The 20,717-nt window shown below is 45.4% G+C and overlaps 1 protein-coding gene across 1 annotated transcript in view; it reads left to right on the top strand.

Moving 5' to 3' along the window:
- F12 (coagulation factor XII) overlaps window positions 1–20,717 on the top strand; it is a 119,931-nt gene that overhangs the window by 60,107 nt on the left and 39,107 nt on the right. Inside the window, exon 7 of the mRNA XM_078653206.1 lies at window positions 9,239–9,343. Coding sequence (XP_078509332.1) covers window positions 9,239–9,343 — 105 coding nt within the window. The remainder of the gene's footprint in view (window positions 1–9,238; window positions 9,344–20,717) is intronic.

The following is a 20,717-nucleotide window of genomic DNA, read 5'->3' as shown; positions in this document are numbered from 1 at the left end:
GGAAAGGGGCATATTTGCAGGGTGGCGTTAAACCACGATAAATGACTTGGCACCATTTAAAAATGGTAAATGGCGCTACGTCACTCGAACGTCAAAAAAAGTGACACTCCAGTGGGGATAGGGTCTTGTCCGTGGCTTCCTCACAAAACTACTTGATAAAAAGGAGACACATCAAAAAATATACTTTAGAGAAAGACCTACAACCCACAGTGCACTCTGGCTGAGGAACAGCCACTCTGAGGAATTCTTTATGAGTTCTGTTGTATGGTCTTTTCTTGTCTTCCTCCCTTCCACCCTGTCTTCCCTCTTTGTTCAGTCTGGAGACATTTAAGAATGTTGAATGATCTCACAGAATGTGGGGTGACTCATGTGAGTCAGTTGACTCCTGGCTGAGCTAAAGGAAGCTGCTCCTGGTGGGGTCTTTATACCAACCTACTTCCTGGCTTATCTACTTCCTACTCATCACCTCTGTAACTAACCATCCAATAAGCTACAACTTGGAACTACTACCTGGACCACTGTGCAGGTCTTACTTTCAACATTTTCCATGTGAAAACCAGTTCTGTAATACCTCACAAGGAATTACCGATATAGTATTGTATGGAAATTTCTGGCTCAGTATTACCACAGACAGCATTTTGAGTCTCAACCACTGGATTCGTCTCTGTGCACAGATTCCCACAAGTTTTTGTTCAGCATTCTGTTCATCATCTCTTCTTTTTGCATTTGTCACCTAAAGTGGGAGGGGTATGCCCAGACGTAGGTTCCGTGTTCGCTATGCCACCAGATTCAAGATAGCCTGGCTGATGAAGGGTGATACCATGAAACTGGCCCCAGGATGCTTGTTTCTGGTCCAGGGAGAACCTGGCTTGGCAGTTCAGGTTGGACTGTTCCTATGGGGAGCTGGATCAAGACTGATTTGCATATGGCTGGGTCCAAACTGGAATGGCATGGTGAGCAAAAAAAATGGATTTAACCCAGATCTGTGAGTGGGAGTGAATGTTTGATTTGTTCAGAATTCCGTCCATCATCTGTTCTTTTCAAGTTAAGCACTGGGCACCTGATAACTATGGGTAGGTTAAGTGAGATGGCCGGAGTGCTGAAACAAGCTGTGAAATGGGTGATGATTTCTCTCCTCCTGGGAGGAAATAGATTGGTTCTTCAAAAGGAAGTGAGGTAAGGGTTTGGCTTTGCATACTCTCTGTCAAACTCAACAGCAGCAAAATTCAATATTTGCCTTTGACTGGTGCTTGAACTATGTGGTTAGGTAAAACAGAGAGGCAGGTTCTTGCCCACAACGTAGGTAAAGTGACGACAGTTGGCATGGGTACTGCTGTGCGACAGGCAAGCATGCAAACAAACTGAACACTTGATTAGGGAGAGTCCCAGACTGTCATAAACCATTGTTGTGATAGCACTGTTTACCAGACGGCTTAGGTGAAAAGAAGCTGCCATCTTTGAACAGGCAGACAAAACTTTTTGCTAGTGGAAGCGCCCCATCAGGTGACAACGTGCGCATGGGATGATCTGTGAAGATCACATGTGGGCAAGGAGAAATAATATATTTGGAGGGGAGATGGTAGAGATGGTTTGCTAAGAAATACCTATCATTTTCTCTCATGGCGTGTTTGGTGTAAAGACCTGTAGGTATATTACAGACAAAATAATGACTCCTAACACGAAAGCCGAAAAGCAGGTAGTAGTTATCCCACAGTGGTGTGAGCTAAGCGGTCTATGTAACTCATTGGCAAGTGTGCAGAACATTATTGGATGGTTAGTTACAGAGGTGATGAGTAGGAAGTAGATAAGCCAGGAAGTAGGTTTGATTTGATTTGTGGTTTTATAGAGCGCACATATGCCCAAAGGCGTCTTAGCGCTGTAGAAACGTATGATTAGTGCAGAGAGGGAGGCATGATACGAACAACCAGGTTTTTACAGATTTCCTGAAAGACAGCAGGCAGGTGCTGTTTTTGATAGCCAGCTTCAAGACGGACTAGACCAAAGATGAGTGAGTCGTATATGGTTAGCAGAGGAGCTCACACGAGTGACAAGAAATGTTGCCAACTGGACACATTTCTAATTTTGAACGTTCTGCTGCAAGTGTGCCTTTGGTACATAAGCTGGCTCCATTACTGACTTCAACAGCTTATTATGGGGTGTTGCCCAAGAACCTATGGCAGGGGTCTTCAAACATTTTTATGCTGCACCCCCCCCCCCCCCAGTAAAGAAATAAAATGCACCGGGCCCCTCCTCTCAGAATCTTCACAATTATTCTATTAAACTGGCAGGGCCCGATTCACAGAACTAACTTAAGACAAAATCCTAAACTTACTACCGTTTTGGTATTCACAGAAGGCACTTACTCATTTCGGTATTCACAGAATTTAGGAGTCATAACTTTAGGACTCTTAAAGGTCTTCTGTGAATACCGAAAGTCTTAAAGTTAGGATTTTTCTCAGTTTAGGAGTCCTAAAGTTAAGAGTTCTAACTTTACTACTCCTAAACTGAGAAAAATCCTAACTTTAAGTCTTTCGGTATTCACAGAAGGCATTAAGGAGTTCTAAAGTAAGGAGTCCAAACTTTACTACTCCTAAACTGAGAAAAATCCTAACTTTAAGACTTACGGTATTCACAGAAGCCATTTAGGAGTCCTAACTTCTGTGAATCTCAAAATGAGTAAGTGCCTTTTGTGAATACCAAAATGAGTAAGTGCCTTCTGTGAATACCAAAATGGTAGTAAGTTTAGGATTTTGTCTTAAGTTAGTTCTGTGAATCGGGCCCACAGTCTTTAAATATATCTCAACCTATTTAAACACGATACATGTTTGAACATTGCAGTTAAATTCTGTTACCATTTTCCCTAGCTTCGATATAAATGACAAAATAAGCTAGTGATGGCTCATTACAGAGTGTCTTACTGACGCTCATTTTTCCCCAACGCTTAAATCAAAGAACTCTTATCAGCCTAAAGCTTCTTTTGGCCCGAGCCTGGCGCTGCCCCGGATCACTTGATGCCCTCTAGGGGGGCCCACCTCCCAGTTTGAAGACCCCTGACCTATGATATCCACAATATCTTTTAATATCTATATCAAACTGTCCCACAACAGCCTTGTCAACAGTTCTTCGATAATACTCAACTGTACATCCATGTCACGGGAGACCGGTCCTTGGCCACCACCATCCTCAACAACATCTTCATACTACTGGTATCCTGGGTAACAAACAATTGTTTTGGATTCAACGTGGCTAAAACTGAGGTTGTGATCTCTGTCCCAAACACAAAGAATAGTGGTTTATCGCCTGCATCCCTACTCTCATTCTGGATCCTGATATATCAAGACATTCTACAAAGTCACAATTCTACAGGAAAAAGTCAGAAGCACCAAATCTGTGAAAGATCAAGCCTACAACGTTTTTTTATCATGGATAATGTACCTTAAAATACTTTAGGAAAGTCCAGCAATCTAAATGCAAACAGTACATATCTATTACAAAAGGAGCCATTTTGGGAGAAAACATGGGCTACTGAGGTTGCTCACAGACCAAGCACCAAGGAAACTCACTAATAGACTCCAAAATGTTCATTGTTGTCCCAAACTGACTATAGATCTCATCAACTGGCATGTCCATCAACAGCAACGGAGATGGAAGAGCTGAATTCAATGTATTATCTACTCCTCACAGTACGGGCCGCGGCAACGCTTTTAGGTATCTTGGTTCACTGGTATCCAGATTAGTATCCCATAGAAATCTGTTGTCTTCCCTGAAACCAAGACCAGAAATCCCAAAATTTAGGGACGCATTGCTAGTGAGATGTGTACCTCCTGTGTAGGCCCTAACCACCCAACCTTCACCTGCTCCCGCCATGCTGGAACATTTCGATCTTTGTGCAAACCCGTATTTGTGCAGAGGTCGGAATCATGAATCGTGCGCATTATTACTTTGGGATTTTACCCTGTGCAGGAAGTCCACACACCCTATGAAATTTCGGCATGTCAAACCTGCCAGAATTTACTGGGGGGAAAAGATCTCGTAATTACTGGGACATGCAGCGTTTGGTGCATTTTGGTGCATAAGGCACCAAAAATTGCATACTATGACCCATTTTTGGGGCGGGGCTGGGGCTTGAAATAGGTTCTATTTATTACACTAAAAATTCCAAAATCGAGGGGGGGGGGTTTATTGGGGTGATATTTTATTGGGTGCCATATAAACCTAATACCCCTGTGGGACACTCGCAGACAAGATAAAAGAAGATGAACCAATCATTATCTTACAAAAAATTGAAACTGTTAATCATCAATAGGGGTATGCACAGATGCAAAGTCTTGATATCGTCATGAATCTCTGTGGAACACTTTGCATCTTCTTGGAGGTGCAGTGTTTTACACTATCTCACATTTGCCTGAAAAGCATGTCTTTTTCAAGTACTTATGTAGCACAAAGTAAAATTACAGAGATAAATGATGCATACATTTGCCATTGTACATAGATACCCTTGGCAAAAAGAAAACTTGTTGGGGAAAAAGTCGGCATGCATTTTCCATCTGGAGCTGTCTTTGCTGGTTGTCAAAATTGTCTTGCAATGTAATGAAAAGGATCTCGCAATGTGGAGAAATTGATCTCGTAATGCAATGAAAAATGACTATGCGATGTTCAGAAAAACTTTGCACGGGTTAGAGGCAAATAAAATTGCAAACCTAACAAATGTTGTGAATAGCACAAAATAAACACAAAAGAGGGGTGAGGGTCAGGAACATTTATACTCTACCACCCCAGACCCCCAGGAAACTCTAATGTATGCACAAGAGGGGTGTATAGAGTGAGTTATATCAACAAAATAATATGACCAAACAGAGGAAGCCCCAATAGGGCAAATTACTGTATTTGAAAAAACTGCCCTCACTCACATACCGAAGTATGTGACAGGCTTCATCATCGGGCCTGCTTGCAAAACGCCCTGGTGTAGCCACACACAGGGCGGAGCATAAGGGAGGGGGAAGAAAATAATAAACTTTTCTTAACAAGACATATAGTCAAGACAAATGGACATAAACGACATATAACATAAATCTTGGTGAAAATAGTGTAAACTCCAAGTGATCACCACTGAAAAAGTGCGACGAAGGGTGCAGTTAGGAAAAGTGATTTAAAACTGATTAAGGGTGTCAACCAGAACACAACCTTTATTAAGCTTTTCTTGACACCCCTATCAGGATTAAAAAGAAAGAAGAGGATGGGAAAAAGCCACCACGAGATAATTAGGAATCTCAAGGCTACCCTCCTACCACTGCCAGAGTCAACATGTTTCGACCACTCTGTATGTGCCCAAGGGGTCACTCCGGTCTTCTTCAGGACCGTCGCATTCAGTGTCTCTCTGGGTTTTTCCGTATTTCGGATAATAGTACCCTTGCGGTGAGGTAGGTCCACTGGATCCGTACACCTCCCGTAGTGATTGTGGAGACAGTTACCTCAAGTGCGGGAAAACATTTACGAGTTTATAATAGTTACAAACTCGAAATGGTGTCTGGTGAGGGGGACGCCAAGGAACACAATCGATCCGTAGGCGAGACCCGGTTCTGTGACCTGCAGCCCGTGACACCGCGTGAATAGCACAAAACCTGGAATTCGGTGCATACAAATCCTTTGTCCCAGTCCTAGTACATGGACACTTTAAGAGTAGTGGCGGCTCATCCCAATGGCGGAGGAGCGTTGCCTCACTGCCTGGCTAAGAGCCAGAAAATGTTCTTGCATCGTTTTATTTGACATTTGCCGGCTCTGCCAGCGGTGTTGGGAGGAGCGGGGCTTATGCACGGGAGGGGGAGGAGGAGTGCTACGTGCACTCCACTCCCTAAGTGCTCATGGGTGTTTGGCCGGCCGTCTCAGGCCGACCAAAACACACATGCGCACTTAGGTTTCACCAGCCCGGCTGCATTCAGCAGCCGGGCTGGAGAAACCCCACAGACTCCCTGGCCTGAGCAGGACGTCTTCCCTGCCTGCTTAAACCAATCCCCACGCTGTTCTACAGCACGGGGATTAGATGGGAGTCTGGGTCCCAGGGACTGCTGGGACCCAGGAAGAGAAGCGATTCTGGAGGCAGCCGGCCACGGTGGCAAAAGGTACGTTTTATATATTTTTTATATTGTATTAACCCCCCGAATGTCACCTCCCTTGCGATCCCACTCGCCTTACCACCCTTTGTTTATGGCGGCTGCCGCTGTCTAAGAGTGTCATACCAGTATTATAATTAAATGCATCAAAATTAATTGGACGTCTGGCTGTGGATTCAGTGTCTCAGAAGCTATTGTGGGGCATGGTTCAAGGAACTGAAGTGATGTCCTAAATGGATAAGCACCTGCTTCAGTGTTGAAAACAGAGGGCCCGATTCACAAAGCTTTAGCTGTCATTTACTCTTTCAGAATCTCGGCTTACCTTGGAATTTGAGATCTAAGGCCCTCGTAAGTCAAAAGTACTTCTGGCTTATTTCTAGAATTTAGGAGTAAGCCAGAGGTACTACAAAACTGTGGCACACCTACTCTTAGCCAGGGCCAATCAGAATTATGCAGCAGTGTTGACTGTATGGCAAAGGTTTTACCTCATTAGTAACAGTTTAGCACTCAGTCGGATGTATGACGTTACAACGCATACTTTTACTCCGCATACCATTACAACGCGGTATTTACAACGAATACCGTTACAACGCATAGCGCTTTGGGGTGCTGGATAGTGGTAAGTATAATTTACTATTCTAACTCCAGTCCCCGTGGACCCTAGGGAAGGTGTTGGATAGTAAATTAAACTTACCTCTTATCCTAGAGCGCCCCCCAGCGCAATGCGTTGTAATGTCATGCGTTGTAATGCCCGCGTTGTAATGGTAGTGCGGAGTAAAAGTTGCGTCGTAACGGGTGTATACCCACTCAGTCTCATCAATAAGAAACTGAAAGGTGACCAGACAACCTACGTGCAGAGCCGTCACTGTGCTACAGTGTTTTTTGTAACTTTTGATCCGTTTGTAATAGGAAAAAAAATGTGCTACTATCTACAGATTATGAAGGAGATGTTATGCACAGGTAACATAATGTGTATTTGTAAAGCGCACGTTCACCCAAGGGTTTCTTGGCGCTAAATGACAGATGTTTATTGTTACTCAACTCAATGGTACTCATTTTATCGATCTCAGAAGAATACAATGCTGAGTGGACCTGCCAAGGTTTGAACCATTGACCACGAGGTCGAACACAGGCCCCGACAAGCAGGACTTTAAGTGGGATGAAAAAACTGTGGGGGTCTCTCAAAGGGGTGTGGCAAATGTAATTAAGGGCGTGGCTTAAAACATGTATGCTAAAAATCTGTGCTTAGCATAGTGTGCCGCCTGACTTGTATTTTGCTGTTTGTCATTGCATCCAGATATATGATACAACAAGTAACATCACACCTGCAACAAGTCAGGACTATTGGGTTTGTCAATGGTTGTTAGTTGCATAAGATAAGTAGAAACTATGGCTTGCAGATAATATTGAAAAAGCTTCCACTTAAAGCCCTGGTGACATACAACCATGTTGCTGCTCCTAAGTTTCAAAAAGAGAAGGGAAATCTAAAGAGAAAATGACTCTCTTTATAGGATTTCCCTTCCCCTACAACGCTCACCTGGCATGACGTCATGCTGTGACTTCTCCACTAGTGAGAAGTGAGCAGTGTGAGCAGCGCACATCCTTGCCTGCAGTCACTGCAGTCTGGAAAAAAATGGACCACCTGTGGCAGGGCACGAAACAGATTGTCAATAAAGTTTTTCCCTTTGTGTGAACTTGTAAACTAACCGCAGTTTAGACAAACACATACACATTCAATTCAATACCATACTTTAGGAGCAGTAAATGATATACATGATACAGTCATACAAAAAATGTACATTTTATTTTGGTATATTAAAAAATTGTTACGAACAGTCATAAAAATAAATAATAATATACACATTAATCACAAGTGCATGGGACAATACACAAGGAAAATAATTCCAATTAAAAGAGCGGGAAATACACTAGTATGAACACAAACTAAATCACACTCCAGGTTGTACATAAGTATCTAATTGGAGGAGTTTCTTTGTTCAATAACTTAGCGTTTCTCAGCCCGACATTGCATCGACGCGTTTCGGTATGGCAAATATTTATTCAACGCCAAAACCTTCCTCAGGAAAAATAATACTATCCCACTTTAACAATGTGTCTTAATAGGTCGATAGATAGCCAATATTGGAGGTACTGCTATATCCAGCTACCTTTAAGTAGTACCTCTAATATGCGTGTAAACATACACTGCACTCGGTCATCACCAAAATCGTAATGACGCCGTTTCTTCCGGGATGGATATAATCCTTTTGGTCCCGTTGCAGCTAGACCGCCTGCAGTCTGCTGATAATATATCCAGGCGGCAAAGTCGGGTCTTAGGTCCTTGACACGGCGCTTCAGCGTGTATGACTGTATCATGTATATCATTTGCTGCTCTTAAAGTATGGTATTGAATTGAATGTGTATGTGTTTGTCTAAACTGCGGTTAGTTTACAAGTTCACCCAAAGGGGAAAACTTTATTGACAATCTGTCTTCTGGTACCCTACCCCTTTGGATTTACTGGGTCCTTCTCTTTTGTTAGAGGGCACGAAACAGAGCCCGATAGAGACCCGCTTCGAGGCTCCCTTTAAAAAACTGCCGGTGCTCAGACCAGACCCGGCCCACTTAAAGCCCTGCCTATAAGGGAGGCATTAGTCCACTAAGCCACCAGACCCGGCAGATGGTGGATTGTGTGGCAGTGTGACACATATGTATGTATGCAGAAAACGCTGCGGTCGCAGAATCACACAATTCAAGTGGCGCTGCTCATAGCACAATCTTTATGAATCATGCCCAAAATGTTCAGTAAGGAAAGTTCAGCAAGAAATCTGGCGCCATCTAGTGGTATGGTCCAAAACCATCAGATGGCGCCTGATGGTTAACTCATCATTAATAAATAGGGCGGTTTTGCTCTGAAGTCTACAAATGAATGCTGCAGCCCTGAGTGCGGCGGCAGCCCCAGAAAGAGCTGTGCCAGAGACGAGTGAGCCGTCTACACTCCCTCGCCCGCTTCCGCTGACATCGACTTCTTTCGCTTCCAAAGCAAATGTTTGACTTGGTTTTACATATGAACTATTTACATTTATTTGTATCGGACATAAGCCCCACTTCTGTTTTTTTTTGTTTCTAGCGTGTGATGTGAATCCCTGTTTGAACGGAGGACACTGCTGGGAAGCAAAGAAAAGTCGTGTCTGCGGCTGCCCCAAAGAGTACACAGGCAAATTTTGTGACATAGGTAAGAAGGACAAGAGAGAGCCAGACGAGATGGGAAAGCAGAAGAATGGGGAAGGGGGATAAGATAGCGGACAAAAAAAAGATAACATATAACCAGCGCGGTGGTTTTGTGAGGCAACTGAATATCAAACTATGTAATAGAGTTGGATATATGATGTAACAATAAAATACATCATGCAGCATAAAGCGGCACATTTTGTGGCAGCGTTATTTCACTATTTTAACACATAATAAAAGTGTCTGAACAAAGATTTTACCCCCACATGCATCATTGTTGGTATTTGCGATTCCTAAATTGCGAAAATTAAGGAATCACAATTTAGAAATCGCAAATACCTATGCATCAACAATTCGCAAATATTTTTGCAATTCCTTAATTTTCCTTAATTGCGATTCACATTTTGCGAATCGCAATTAAGGAACACCTTCCCATTGATTCCTATGGGCCAAAAGGCCCATAGGAATCAATGGGAAGGCATTAACATTTTGCGAATTCCGTTTTGCGAAATGTCCAAAGGACATGTGTGTGTGTGTAACATGACATTTTCAAAAATGCTTTTTTGAGCATTTTTGAAAGATTTCGCAAATTAACACGAGGGTCAACCTCTTGTTAATTTGCTCCTCCTATTTGCGAATTCGCAATTTTAAAAACATTCATGCATTGCATTTAAGGAATCGCAAAAATGCGATTCCTTAAATGCAATCGCATTTTTAGAAATCGCAAAAAAATGCGATTTTTACAAAATTATTTCATGCATCCCAAAAAGTGATTTTGGAATCGCAAACGGACGAATTTTGCGATTCGCACCGTTTGCGACTCCAAAATCGCTTGATGCATGTGGGCAATACTTTATTAGTACCAGATTAACAAAAAATACAGCACTCAGGAACTGAAAGGTGACCAGTTAACCTTTGCAAAGGTCCTGCTACTGAAGGTCAACCCATGTAGCACGTTTTAAATACTTTTTGATCCGTTTGACCTAGAAACAACCATTTTCTTGCTGAACTCCGCAAATTGTGTAGCAGATGGTGTGTTATGTGGCAAGAGTGGTGTATCCTTAATTCTGTGGAAAGCCAGTGGTCATGTCACCTAATAATTCCAGTGACACTGACTGTAACACAGGGAGGTGTGAATATGGGCAAGTGACTGGGGCAAAGACAATGAAAGGTGAGACGCAGGGAAATGGAGAGGATGGAGTACAGATGCAAATACAGTGACATGGGGAGTAAGAAGGCAGAGGTAGAAAAATATGAGAGAGCGGAAAAGAAGTAGTGCAATAGAGAAGGAAAAGAGGAGAGGAGGGGTAGAGAGAAAGAAGGAGGAAATAAATACAAGGAAAATGTAAGAGGGAAGACGAATGAGACGGCTGTTGAGCAGGGAGCAAAGGGTAAGAAGGAACAGAGGAAAGGAGAACAGAGAGTAAGAAGAAAGCTAGCAAGACAAGCACAAACGATGACCTCTGCCTGAGAGGAGTGCAGAGGGAGCATGACGAGAGGGAGAAACGTGAGAGGAAAGTGGGAGAAGGGACAGGAGGGGGTGCTTGTTAGAGAGGAGAGGGGAACATGAGGTGTTAATGTGAGAAAATTAAGAGGAGGAGGTAAGACCGCGACAGGAGAGACCTGAGGAAGGGGGGGAGGCTGGAGATGGAAGAGTAGGATTGATTGAGAGGCCGGAGACGTGAGGAATAAATAGGGGCATAAACTCTTATATAGGCAAGGAATGAGAAGGGTGTAGAGACGGACAGGTATGGTTAGGGGGCCACTGGAATTATGTGATTGTGTGACCGCTGCAATTTTTGCATAATGATGGATTTTCTACATTTGCCACACAACCAATCATCTGCCGCATAATCTGCAGATTTTAGCAAAAAAAAGTTGTTTCTAGCTCAAACAGTTCAAAAGTTACTAAAAAGGCAGCAATGCGTTGTGGCGCAGTGAAACGCCCTTTCCAAAGCTGGACTTGTCACTTTTCTGTTGCTTGTTGCTCTATTTGGGTATTAAAATTGTAGCACTGAGGTGAAACCAATGCCCAGACAGCGTTACCAAGTTTAAAGATGACAAAATAATGAAGTAATACTGTTGCATAAAGTGCTGACTGACTGACTGATTTTACTTGTAAAGCGCGCTATTGCCGAGGCATCTTGGCACTGTGTTAGGAACGAGACATCAACTGTGCAGACGTTCGGATGACTTTAGGGAAAGAGCCAGGTTTTAATTTCCTTGCGGAATGCATGTCTACTGGGCAGGCTTCTTATGTGCAGTGGAAGTTTGTTCCAGAGTTTTGATGCCAGAAATGGGAAGCGCTTTCCTCCACAGCGTACTTTCTGTATCTTTGGGTCCGCGCAGGAACATACTTCGAGAAGAGATTCCGCACCTCTTCCGCGCCCTCTTCAAACAAAGCCTTATGGACTAGACAGAGTGATTTGAATTCTATCCGTCTGTACACTGGAAGCCAGTGAAGGTTTTTTATAGCTGCCGAGGTAGGATGATGTCTTGGCAGCCCAAGCAATACTCTGCAGCATTTTGAATGGCCTGGAGTTTGTAGAATTGGGCTACACCCAGTCCAAGATAGAGAGCATTACAGTAGTCAATTCTGGAGAGTATGGTTGACACGACGACAGTTTTCCTTAAGGCAAATGGTATATATGGGAGGATCTTTCTCAACCCTTTAAGGGTAAAGAAACAGACTGATGTTACCTGATTGATCTGTGCTGCCCAGGTAAGATTTTTTCCACCATTACTCCCAGATTCCTTGCCTTTGCAACTGGTGTCGGAGGTGTTCCGGCCGTGCTCGGCCACCATAACTGATTCCGGATTTGATCTTATGAGGCAAATTCAATGACCTCTGTCTTGGTTGCGTTTAACTTTAAAAAAGTTAGCATTCATCCAGTTCATCACGGATGACATGCAGCTACAGAAGTCCAAGGCTCTGGAGTCTGCACCCTTGTCTAACGATACTATAAGCTGTGTATCATCAGCATATGATACCAGCTTAAATCCGTAGCTCTTTATCAGGCTAGCTAAGGGGGCTACATAAATGTTAAACAACGTTGGTGATAAGGCCGATCCCTGGGGAACTCCTCCCGGCAGGATGAATTCTTCCGATCTAAGACCATTCCAGTAGACCAGTTGTTTCCTGTCTGCCAGGAAGGATGACAGGAGAGAGAGTGCCGTCCCCTTGACACCTGCTTCTTGCAGCCTTTGTTTCAACACAGTGTGGTTTACCGTATCGAGTGCTGCTGTTAAGTCAAGTAGGACTATTACAGCACTCCCTCCTCCATCTGTTGCCCTACGGATTTCATCTATTGCTAAAACTAAGGCAGTTTCCGTGGAATGTTTGGGTCGGAATCCATGTTGAGTGATGTCCAATAAGTTGTTTTTCTCAAAAAGGACATGAGTTCAGTGTTTAAAGTCTTTTCCAACACCTTTGCTGTGAAAGGCAGACAGGAGATGGGTCTGTAATTCGACTCAACCTGTGGGTCCAGTTTGGGCTTTTTTAGAAGTGGGCATATACATGCTTTCTTCCATGTTACAGGGAACACTCCATCCAACAGAATTTTGTTGATTAGAGGAGATAGCACAGAGCTTATGACTTCTGATGCCAGATGTATTATATGTGGTGGGCATGGGTCTAGCGGGGAACCCGATTTTATACTTAATATCAGTTCCTCTACCTTCTTTTCTGTTAGTAATGTGAAGGATGACAGAGCTTCATATTCCACTCTGACTTCAGAGTGAACTGCAGTTTGCTCCTCTGTATTGTGTATTGCTTCTTCTAAGTTATCATACACTAACTGAACCTTATTCTGAAAGAAAGTGGCAATTTTGTCTACAAATGATTGTTCCGGTATGAACATGCTATCTCGAGGGCATCTCATCAGGGTATTGACTGTCTGGAATAGTTCTTCAGAGGAATTTGCAGCATTCTGGATTTTGTTTGTATAGTATGCGGCCTTTGCTGATATGATGGCAGCTTTGTATTCCTCCAGGGCTGCACAGTAGTCTTTCTTATGAGTAGGACTGTATTGGGATCTCCAGATTCTTTCTTTCTGCCTGCACTTAATCTTGATTAGTTTTAATTCAGGTGAATACCATGGTGAGGAAGCTTTTTTAATTATAGATTTTTTCGACACTTCTGGTGCTACTTTGTCTGCCGCTGTGATTATCCAGCTGTGAAAGCTATCGATGGTTTGATTTAAATGGTGCAATATTACCGGCCTATTTGCAAGGGCTGATACAATCTGTGATTCATTCACTGACTTCCAGATTCTATACTTATTGTCTGGAGTCTGCGGGATATATCTTCTCTTGGCCGATAGATAAGATACATCAAAATAAATCGCAGAGTGATCGGTCCATGGTAAAATGCAGATTTTCCTGATGGATATGCCAGAATTATTAGTGCATATCCCGTCTAACGTATGCCCTGCTATGTGTGTGGGCTCGTCAATGATCTGATAAAAATCCAGACTGGCTAATTTATCCAATAGGCAACTGGTGTCAGGGTTGTTTGAATCTTCCAAATGGAAGTTAAGATCTCCCAATATTGTAAAGTGCGGGGTTTCGAGGCATGGTTCCATGAAGGTATATATTGCCTTTAGAAATCCCACTTTAGATCCCGGGGGCCTGTAGGTTAGGAGGCCAGGGAATATCTCTTCCTTGTTCAGTTTTACAGAGAAGGATATAGCCTCTGCATCAGTTATGGTCTCAGCCCTGGTTTTGACCTCAAAAGCATCCCGATATATTATGGCTATTCCTCCACCTTTAGATCCTACTTGATCATGGGTAGTAACAAAATATCCCGTTGGGACTGTGATCTGCCAATCAGGGTCGCTGTTTTCGTTTGACCATGTTTCTGTAAGAAAGACCAGATTGAGTCTTTCTACTTGAATCAGGCATTCCAATTGAAATTTATGTTTCCCGATCAATCTAGTATTTAGCAGAATGCATTTTAAAAGTGCCTTACCATTTGTCACATCATCATCGCCAGTGCTACTTTCTTGATCTACCCTCCATTTACAGTGGTCACATTTGATAGTACCAAGTGAGTTTCCTGTAATGTGAGGGGTGCATGTATTCAACTCTAAGCGGAGTAATTGTTCCTTGGAATACATGAGCCTGGGAATTTGGGCAGAACTAATGGCCCTCGGCGCGGTCTGGGCGCGGACGGGCGCAGATGGGCTCGCCTTTGGCGCGGCGCCGGCACGGTCGGTGCATCTGCCTTAATATAGGAAGTGATGTAGGGGGGAGGGACCTCGTTAGCTCCTTTGCTGCAGCCACAACTAGAGCGCTACTCTTCAGGCGGCTCCACTTCCTGGACGCTGCGTTAACGCTAAAGTTGTTTAAAGTATGCTGGGCAACCTACACCTTCAATTCAATTGGTGAAAACGACTTTACAGTGCAAATTATTACAAACGCTTTCCAATTCAATTCAATTTATAAAAACGATTTTAAAGTGCAGATTATTAAAAACGATTTTCAGATACAAATTAGCAGGACATATAAAAGCCCACCGTGCCCATGCAAAGTATTGTCTCTCTAACACCGATCACTGCGCTGACACTGGCCTTAATATAGGAAGTGATGTAGGGGGGAGGGACCTCGTTAGCTCCTTTGCTGCAGCCACAACTAGAGCGCTACTCTTCAGGCGGCTCCACTTCCTGGACGCCGCGTTAGCGCTAACGTTTAAAGTATGCTGAGCAACCTACACCTTTAATTCAATTGGTGAAAACGACTTTACAGTGCAAATTATTACAAAAGCTTTCCAATTCAATTCAATTTATAAAAACGATTTTAAAGTGCAGATTATTAAAAACGTTTTTCAGATACAAATTAGCAGGACATTTAAAAGCCCACCGTGCCCATGCAAAGTATTGTCTCTCTAACACCGATCACGGCGCTGACACTGGCCTTAATATAGGAAGTGATGTAGGGGGGAGGGACCTCTTTAGCTCCTTTGCTGCAGCCACAACTAGAGCGCTACTCTTCAGGCGGCTCCACTTCCTGGACGCCGCGTTAGCGCTAATGTTATTTAAAGTATGCTGAGCAACCTACACCTTCAATTCAATTGGTGAAAACGACTTTACAGTGCAAATTATTACAAACGCTTTCCAATTCAATTCAATTTATAAAAACGATTTTAAAGTGCGGATCATTAAAAACGATTTTCAGATACAAATTAGCAGGACATTTAAAAGCCCACCGTGCCCATGCAAAGTAATGTCTCTCTAACACCGATCACGGCGCTGACACTGGCATTAATATAGGAAGTGATGTAGGGGGGAGGGACCTCGTTAGCTCCTTTGCTGCAGCCACAACTAGAGCGCTACTCTTCAGGCGGCTCCACTTCCTGGATGCCGCGTTAGCGCTACAGTTGTTTAAAGTATGCTGAGCAACCTACACCTTCAATTCAATTGGTGAAAACGACTTTACAGTGCAAATTATTACAAACGCTTTCCAATTCAATTCAATTTATAAAAACGATTTTAAAGTGCAGATTATTAAAAACGATTTTCAGATACAAATTAGCAGGACATTTAAAAGCCCACCGTGCCCATGCAAAGTATTGTCTCTCTAACAACTAGCCTGGGCCAACTAGCATTATGTCGCATAATTGGCCTTTAAATGCCGCATAATTTACTCAACCCTGCTGCCTAATTTAGCCCTCTCCAGCCGCATAATTCCATTGGCCCGGGATATGGTGGCGATAAGTGTGGAAAGAGAGGCAGGTAGGGCGAGCGAATGGAGGTTGGGAAGGTAAGTAGATAGGAAGACGAAACACAAGAACATTCTGTGACGTAGAGCGAGGCCTAGCAGTAGCTTACGTAGGTAGTGTCTTCCATCAACTGTGTCCCTGGGCAGCAGTACTACTGCTCTGCTTCCGGATCACCGAGTGACGCGATGTATGCACGTGACTTAGTGCCAATATCGTCCCACTCACCAGCCCTCCCGCAGCAACATACATGTAGTATAAGTAAGCAGACAAGACAACTTTTGTTGGAGAAAATTGCTGCAGGTTTATTAGCATACACATATGCCAACATGGTGGGTTATCTTACAGGCGATCCAAAGGCAAGCCGCCCCTCGCGGCCTACCACCTGATGGGCCAACTTGCATCGTGGCCTTAGCCAATCGTTGCTTAGCGGTTGTGGGGAGGGGATAGCCACTCCCACTTCCGGTGAACCATCGGTCCACCCTCTTGCTCACGCCCCCCCTACAAGGGAAGGAGCGTTCAAGCGACCCCCGGTTGTACAGGTTTCCAACCGCCCGTAGGATAGCGGGGCGCAGTCGCACCCCAGGGTCCATTGCACAGACTTCCTAGGGATATTAAGCCTTAGCACCCTTTGTGCTCCTGAAGAGGGTACCCCTGAGTACCTTTCCGCCTCTGGCTCGCCCTGTAACTCCACCTGCAACACAAATAAAAGGATTAGAACACATTTCTCCCCACCCTGAAAGCACCGGGTATGAGGTAGGGAGGGAAACGGCAACAGGGTGAGGGGACAAAGAGGCCGCCAGGTGGGCGGGGGAGGAATATATACCTCTCCCCAACCGCCACCCCGGCCGGAAGTGACGAGCGGGACCCAAACAGGGGTCGTGGAACACTGGGCTGCCCCGTGTGCCATCTTGTGGCATTTAGGGTGCTTCCCTCTTATGAGTGTCCCCTGCGGGGACGTGTCGGTCGGCCCGCATAGTGCCAATATTGTCCCACTCACCAGCCCTCCTGCAGCAACATCCATGTAGCATAAGAAAGCAGACAAGACAACTTTTGTTGGAGAAAATTGCTGCAGGTTTATAAGAATACACATATGCCAACATGGTGGGTTATCTTACTGGCGATCCAAAGGCAAGCCGCCCCTCGCGGCCTACCACCTGATGGGCCAACTTGCATCGTGGCCCTAGCCAATCGTTGCTTAGCAGTTGTGGTGAGGGGATAGCCACTCCCACTTCCGGTGAACCATCGGTCCACCCTCTTGCTCACGCCCCCCCCCTACGAGGGGCGGAGCATTCAATCGACCCCCGGTTGTACAGGTTTCCAACCGCCCGTAGGATAGCGGGGCGCCGTTGCACCCCAGGGTCCACCGCACAGACTTCCTGGGGATATTAGGCCTCAGCACCCTTTGTGCTCCTGAAGAGGGTACCCCTGAGTACCTTTCCGCCTCTGGATCGCCCTGTAACTCCGCCACAGCCCTGGGTGTGGCGACCGTTGCAGCCGGGGGCCCCACAAAGGCCGGCATTCCTACTTATATCCTGCTATTTCTGGGGCCTCTCCCCTAACCAGCAGGAACAGGCCCATGCTTATACTGGGCAGAAGTGCCACATTGTCCTCCAAACACCCCTAGCGTTTGGCGTGTAGCCCCCAAGTCTAATGATGCCCAGTCTCCTCTTCCCATTGAATTTACGCATAGCGCTGAGGAAATTCCTGCGCGCTGGCTCCATCGCCCCCCCCTGCCCAGCGCCTTGCCTACAGACCCGGGAGAGATTTCCGACCACTGAATTTTACCTGTCCCCCACTGGTGGCTAATTCCCACTGTATGTTCTTTGTGGTCTTCTTTTCTGGTGCAATATTACGCCACAATGACCAGACAATTTCATAGTTATCAAATTATCCCTGGTGCACACAGCAAGGTGTCACAACAGGTTTGAGGGAATAAGTGTATTGTGCCTGTCAAAAGACACTGCACCATTTCGTGAAGAGTCAACATACGCAGCCTACCCTGCTTGCTGAACCTTCGACTGGTCACAGATGCCCGGACCCTGCTATCCGCTTGTGACCCTTGATACTTACACCAGTAATGGTGTCTAACTACAAGATTGTGTGTCATAAGTTTCCCCTTTTTGGTCTTTATGGTGGATCCGCTGGTACCCTTCTGAGATAGTGTAAATTCTGTGACACGCACTTCAGTCTTATAAATGCCCTTGCCCGTCCCTCAAAGACACCTACAGCCCGCTGCCCACTGCCGCTCAGGCGAGGGGTTCTTTGGCCCAGTACACCCCAGACTATGTTTCTAACATTATCACCTCTACAGGCTCCAGCTATTGTGATTGGGTACCCCTGTCCTGGCAAAGCCTGTCAGAGGCCAATCCCCCCCCCCCTTAGGTGACTATCTTGCCATGGGGTATGTGCCTTAAGCACGGGTGTCCTCGCATACTTGCCGTGAAACAAGAGGGGAAACCCACGAACGAATACTTGCCCATTTTTGAGCAGTGGGAACGCCCAACAATCCTTCTTCAATCATTTTGCCAAATTAAGCTCTGCCCCCATGCTCCCCTCAGCATATTGCACCCCACCCACCAAATAGCTGTCCGCTTCTGCCAAAGCCTGGCTATCAGACAGGACTTATTGTCTTGGATGATCTTAAGGATCCATCTCTTGGTGCATGCTTGCAACCCTTAACATATTATATTAGTTGGACCGCCCACTGTCTGGCTGCTAACTTCTCCGTCATGAGTATAAGGCCAGTTTGAGTTTTGCTTAGGCAACGTCCCTTCTAACACTGTGTACAGTATCTCCTCGTGTTTATCACTTGTACTATTCGTCCCCCTTTGCCTGGCACTCGTTGGACCCTATGAAGCTTTTAACAAGCACCCTATACAACTGTATATACAAGTTGTGAAACTAGGGGAGCTGTTACTTCATCACTTGTACTTCCTGGCGTGTGAAAACTGCAAAATGAAACCTTACTTTAGTACCTGAATAGCCATCAAATAAAATACTGTCTAGGTGAAAGCTTACCAGTGGACTTAGCCAAGGGCCCTCCACTGCGTGTCAACCCAAGTTGCTGAATTTTTGACTGTTAGAATTTGCCTGCCCACCCGGACCCTACAAGTAAAAAAAGTAAAACAGTTGCCTACATGGCCAAAAATGCACCAACCTGTGTCCAGAGAAATAGACAAGTTAGAGTCTTTATTGTATCAGCCAGACCCGGAGCGGAGCCATACTAGAAGGTCCTAGTGGGGTCAGACTGGAGGATGCATGTATGGCTAAATCAGGCACAAAATTCTGTGCACATTGATCCCGCATCACCATAGTGCCAATGGGCCTGAGTATAGACAACTGGTGATGCTGTGATGCAACTTATGTGAATGTCTCAGCGTGGGCCAAAATTGTCGCACTTACGGAAGTCCAGACTTGACAATACCGTTGCCCCAGACCACCTGGACAGGCCCTCTCCCCTGCTGTGTGCAAACACCATAGTGTGTCACAAGTACTGACCTTCAGAAAACTTCTGGAAAAGACCCCTGGGCACCCCCCTGAAGATTACCATACCGGTCTTCTGCCAATCTACCTGTGTGGTTAGCCCTCCTGTCATCTATGAGTTGAGGCCACAAATGTAAAACTCTCTATACCAAAGTAGTGAAGAAATGCAGGAAACCCCTTACGCTATTAACAACCAAGCTCTGGCGTGCAGGAAGACCATAACCGAGGAACAGTGCCACCCCGTGGTGTAAATACCTTACTGCACCCAGAGTTTTGCACATGCACGAGCAATCAGTAAAATTTCGAACACCCAATAGTTTTTCCTTAGTACTGTGGCTGTAGCCTCATTGCTGCAGTCCCACTTCAATGAAGCAATAGTGCTCCCTGTATACTATCCCTAATATTATAATTAACATCGACCTCACCTACAATGCTCGCTGTATAAAAGTCTGCCCGGCACCACAACAAAATTACCGGGATCGGAAAGAGAGAGGACGAGTCTTGCGGGTATTCGAACTCCTGATTTTCAGATCACCGCATTCATCTTCCGCAGTCGTTCAACTCACTGAGCTATCCGGCCCATTCACAAATAAATGATGCGAAACAGTAAGCGTCAACCTTATTTCACTCAACAACCGCAGTCCCCCGATCGCCCCCTCCCCGGGCTATCAGAAGCTAGAATTGTTTAACAACCCAGCGGTCTCACATGCCTCAGCTCATTCCCGGAACCGCTGGCGTGGAGACCTCAAAGTGGGGGCAGCGGCATAGTGCACGCCTGAAACACCGCAAGTGCATGCCACATCCCTCCATTCACGGCCTCTCCAAGGAGCCAAGACCAAAGCGGATCAATAAAACCAAAACTCGTCCCCGAAAGGGGACGACTCACCCAAATGAAGTAAAACAGCACACCGACGCCAGACCAGGCCTCTGGACGGAGCGACCAGAGGGCATACAAACGGCGACAGGATGAGGGGACAAAGAGGCTGCCAGGTGGGCGGGGGAGGAATATATACCTCTCCCCGCCCCCCCACCCCGGCCGGAAGTGACGAGCGGGACCCAAACAGGGGTCGTGGAACACTGGGCTGCCCCGTGTGCCATCTTGTGGCACTAAGGGGGCCGCCCTCTTATGAGTGTCCCCTGGGGGGACGTGTCGGTCGGCACGCATTCCGTGAGAGAA

The sequence above is a fragment of the Lissotriton helveticus genome, chromosome 7 (genome assembly GCF_964261635.1).
Source record: "Lissotriton helveticus chromosome 7, aLisHel1.1, whole genome shotgun sequence".
NCBI lineage: Eukaryota > Metazoa > Chordata > Amphibia > Caudata > Salamandridae > Lissotriton > Lissotriton helveticus.
The sequence above is the reverse complement of the archived record's forward strand: the minus strand, read 5'-3'. Positions and strand labels throughout refer to the sequence as shown.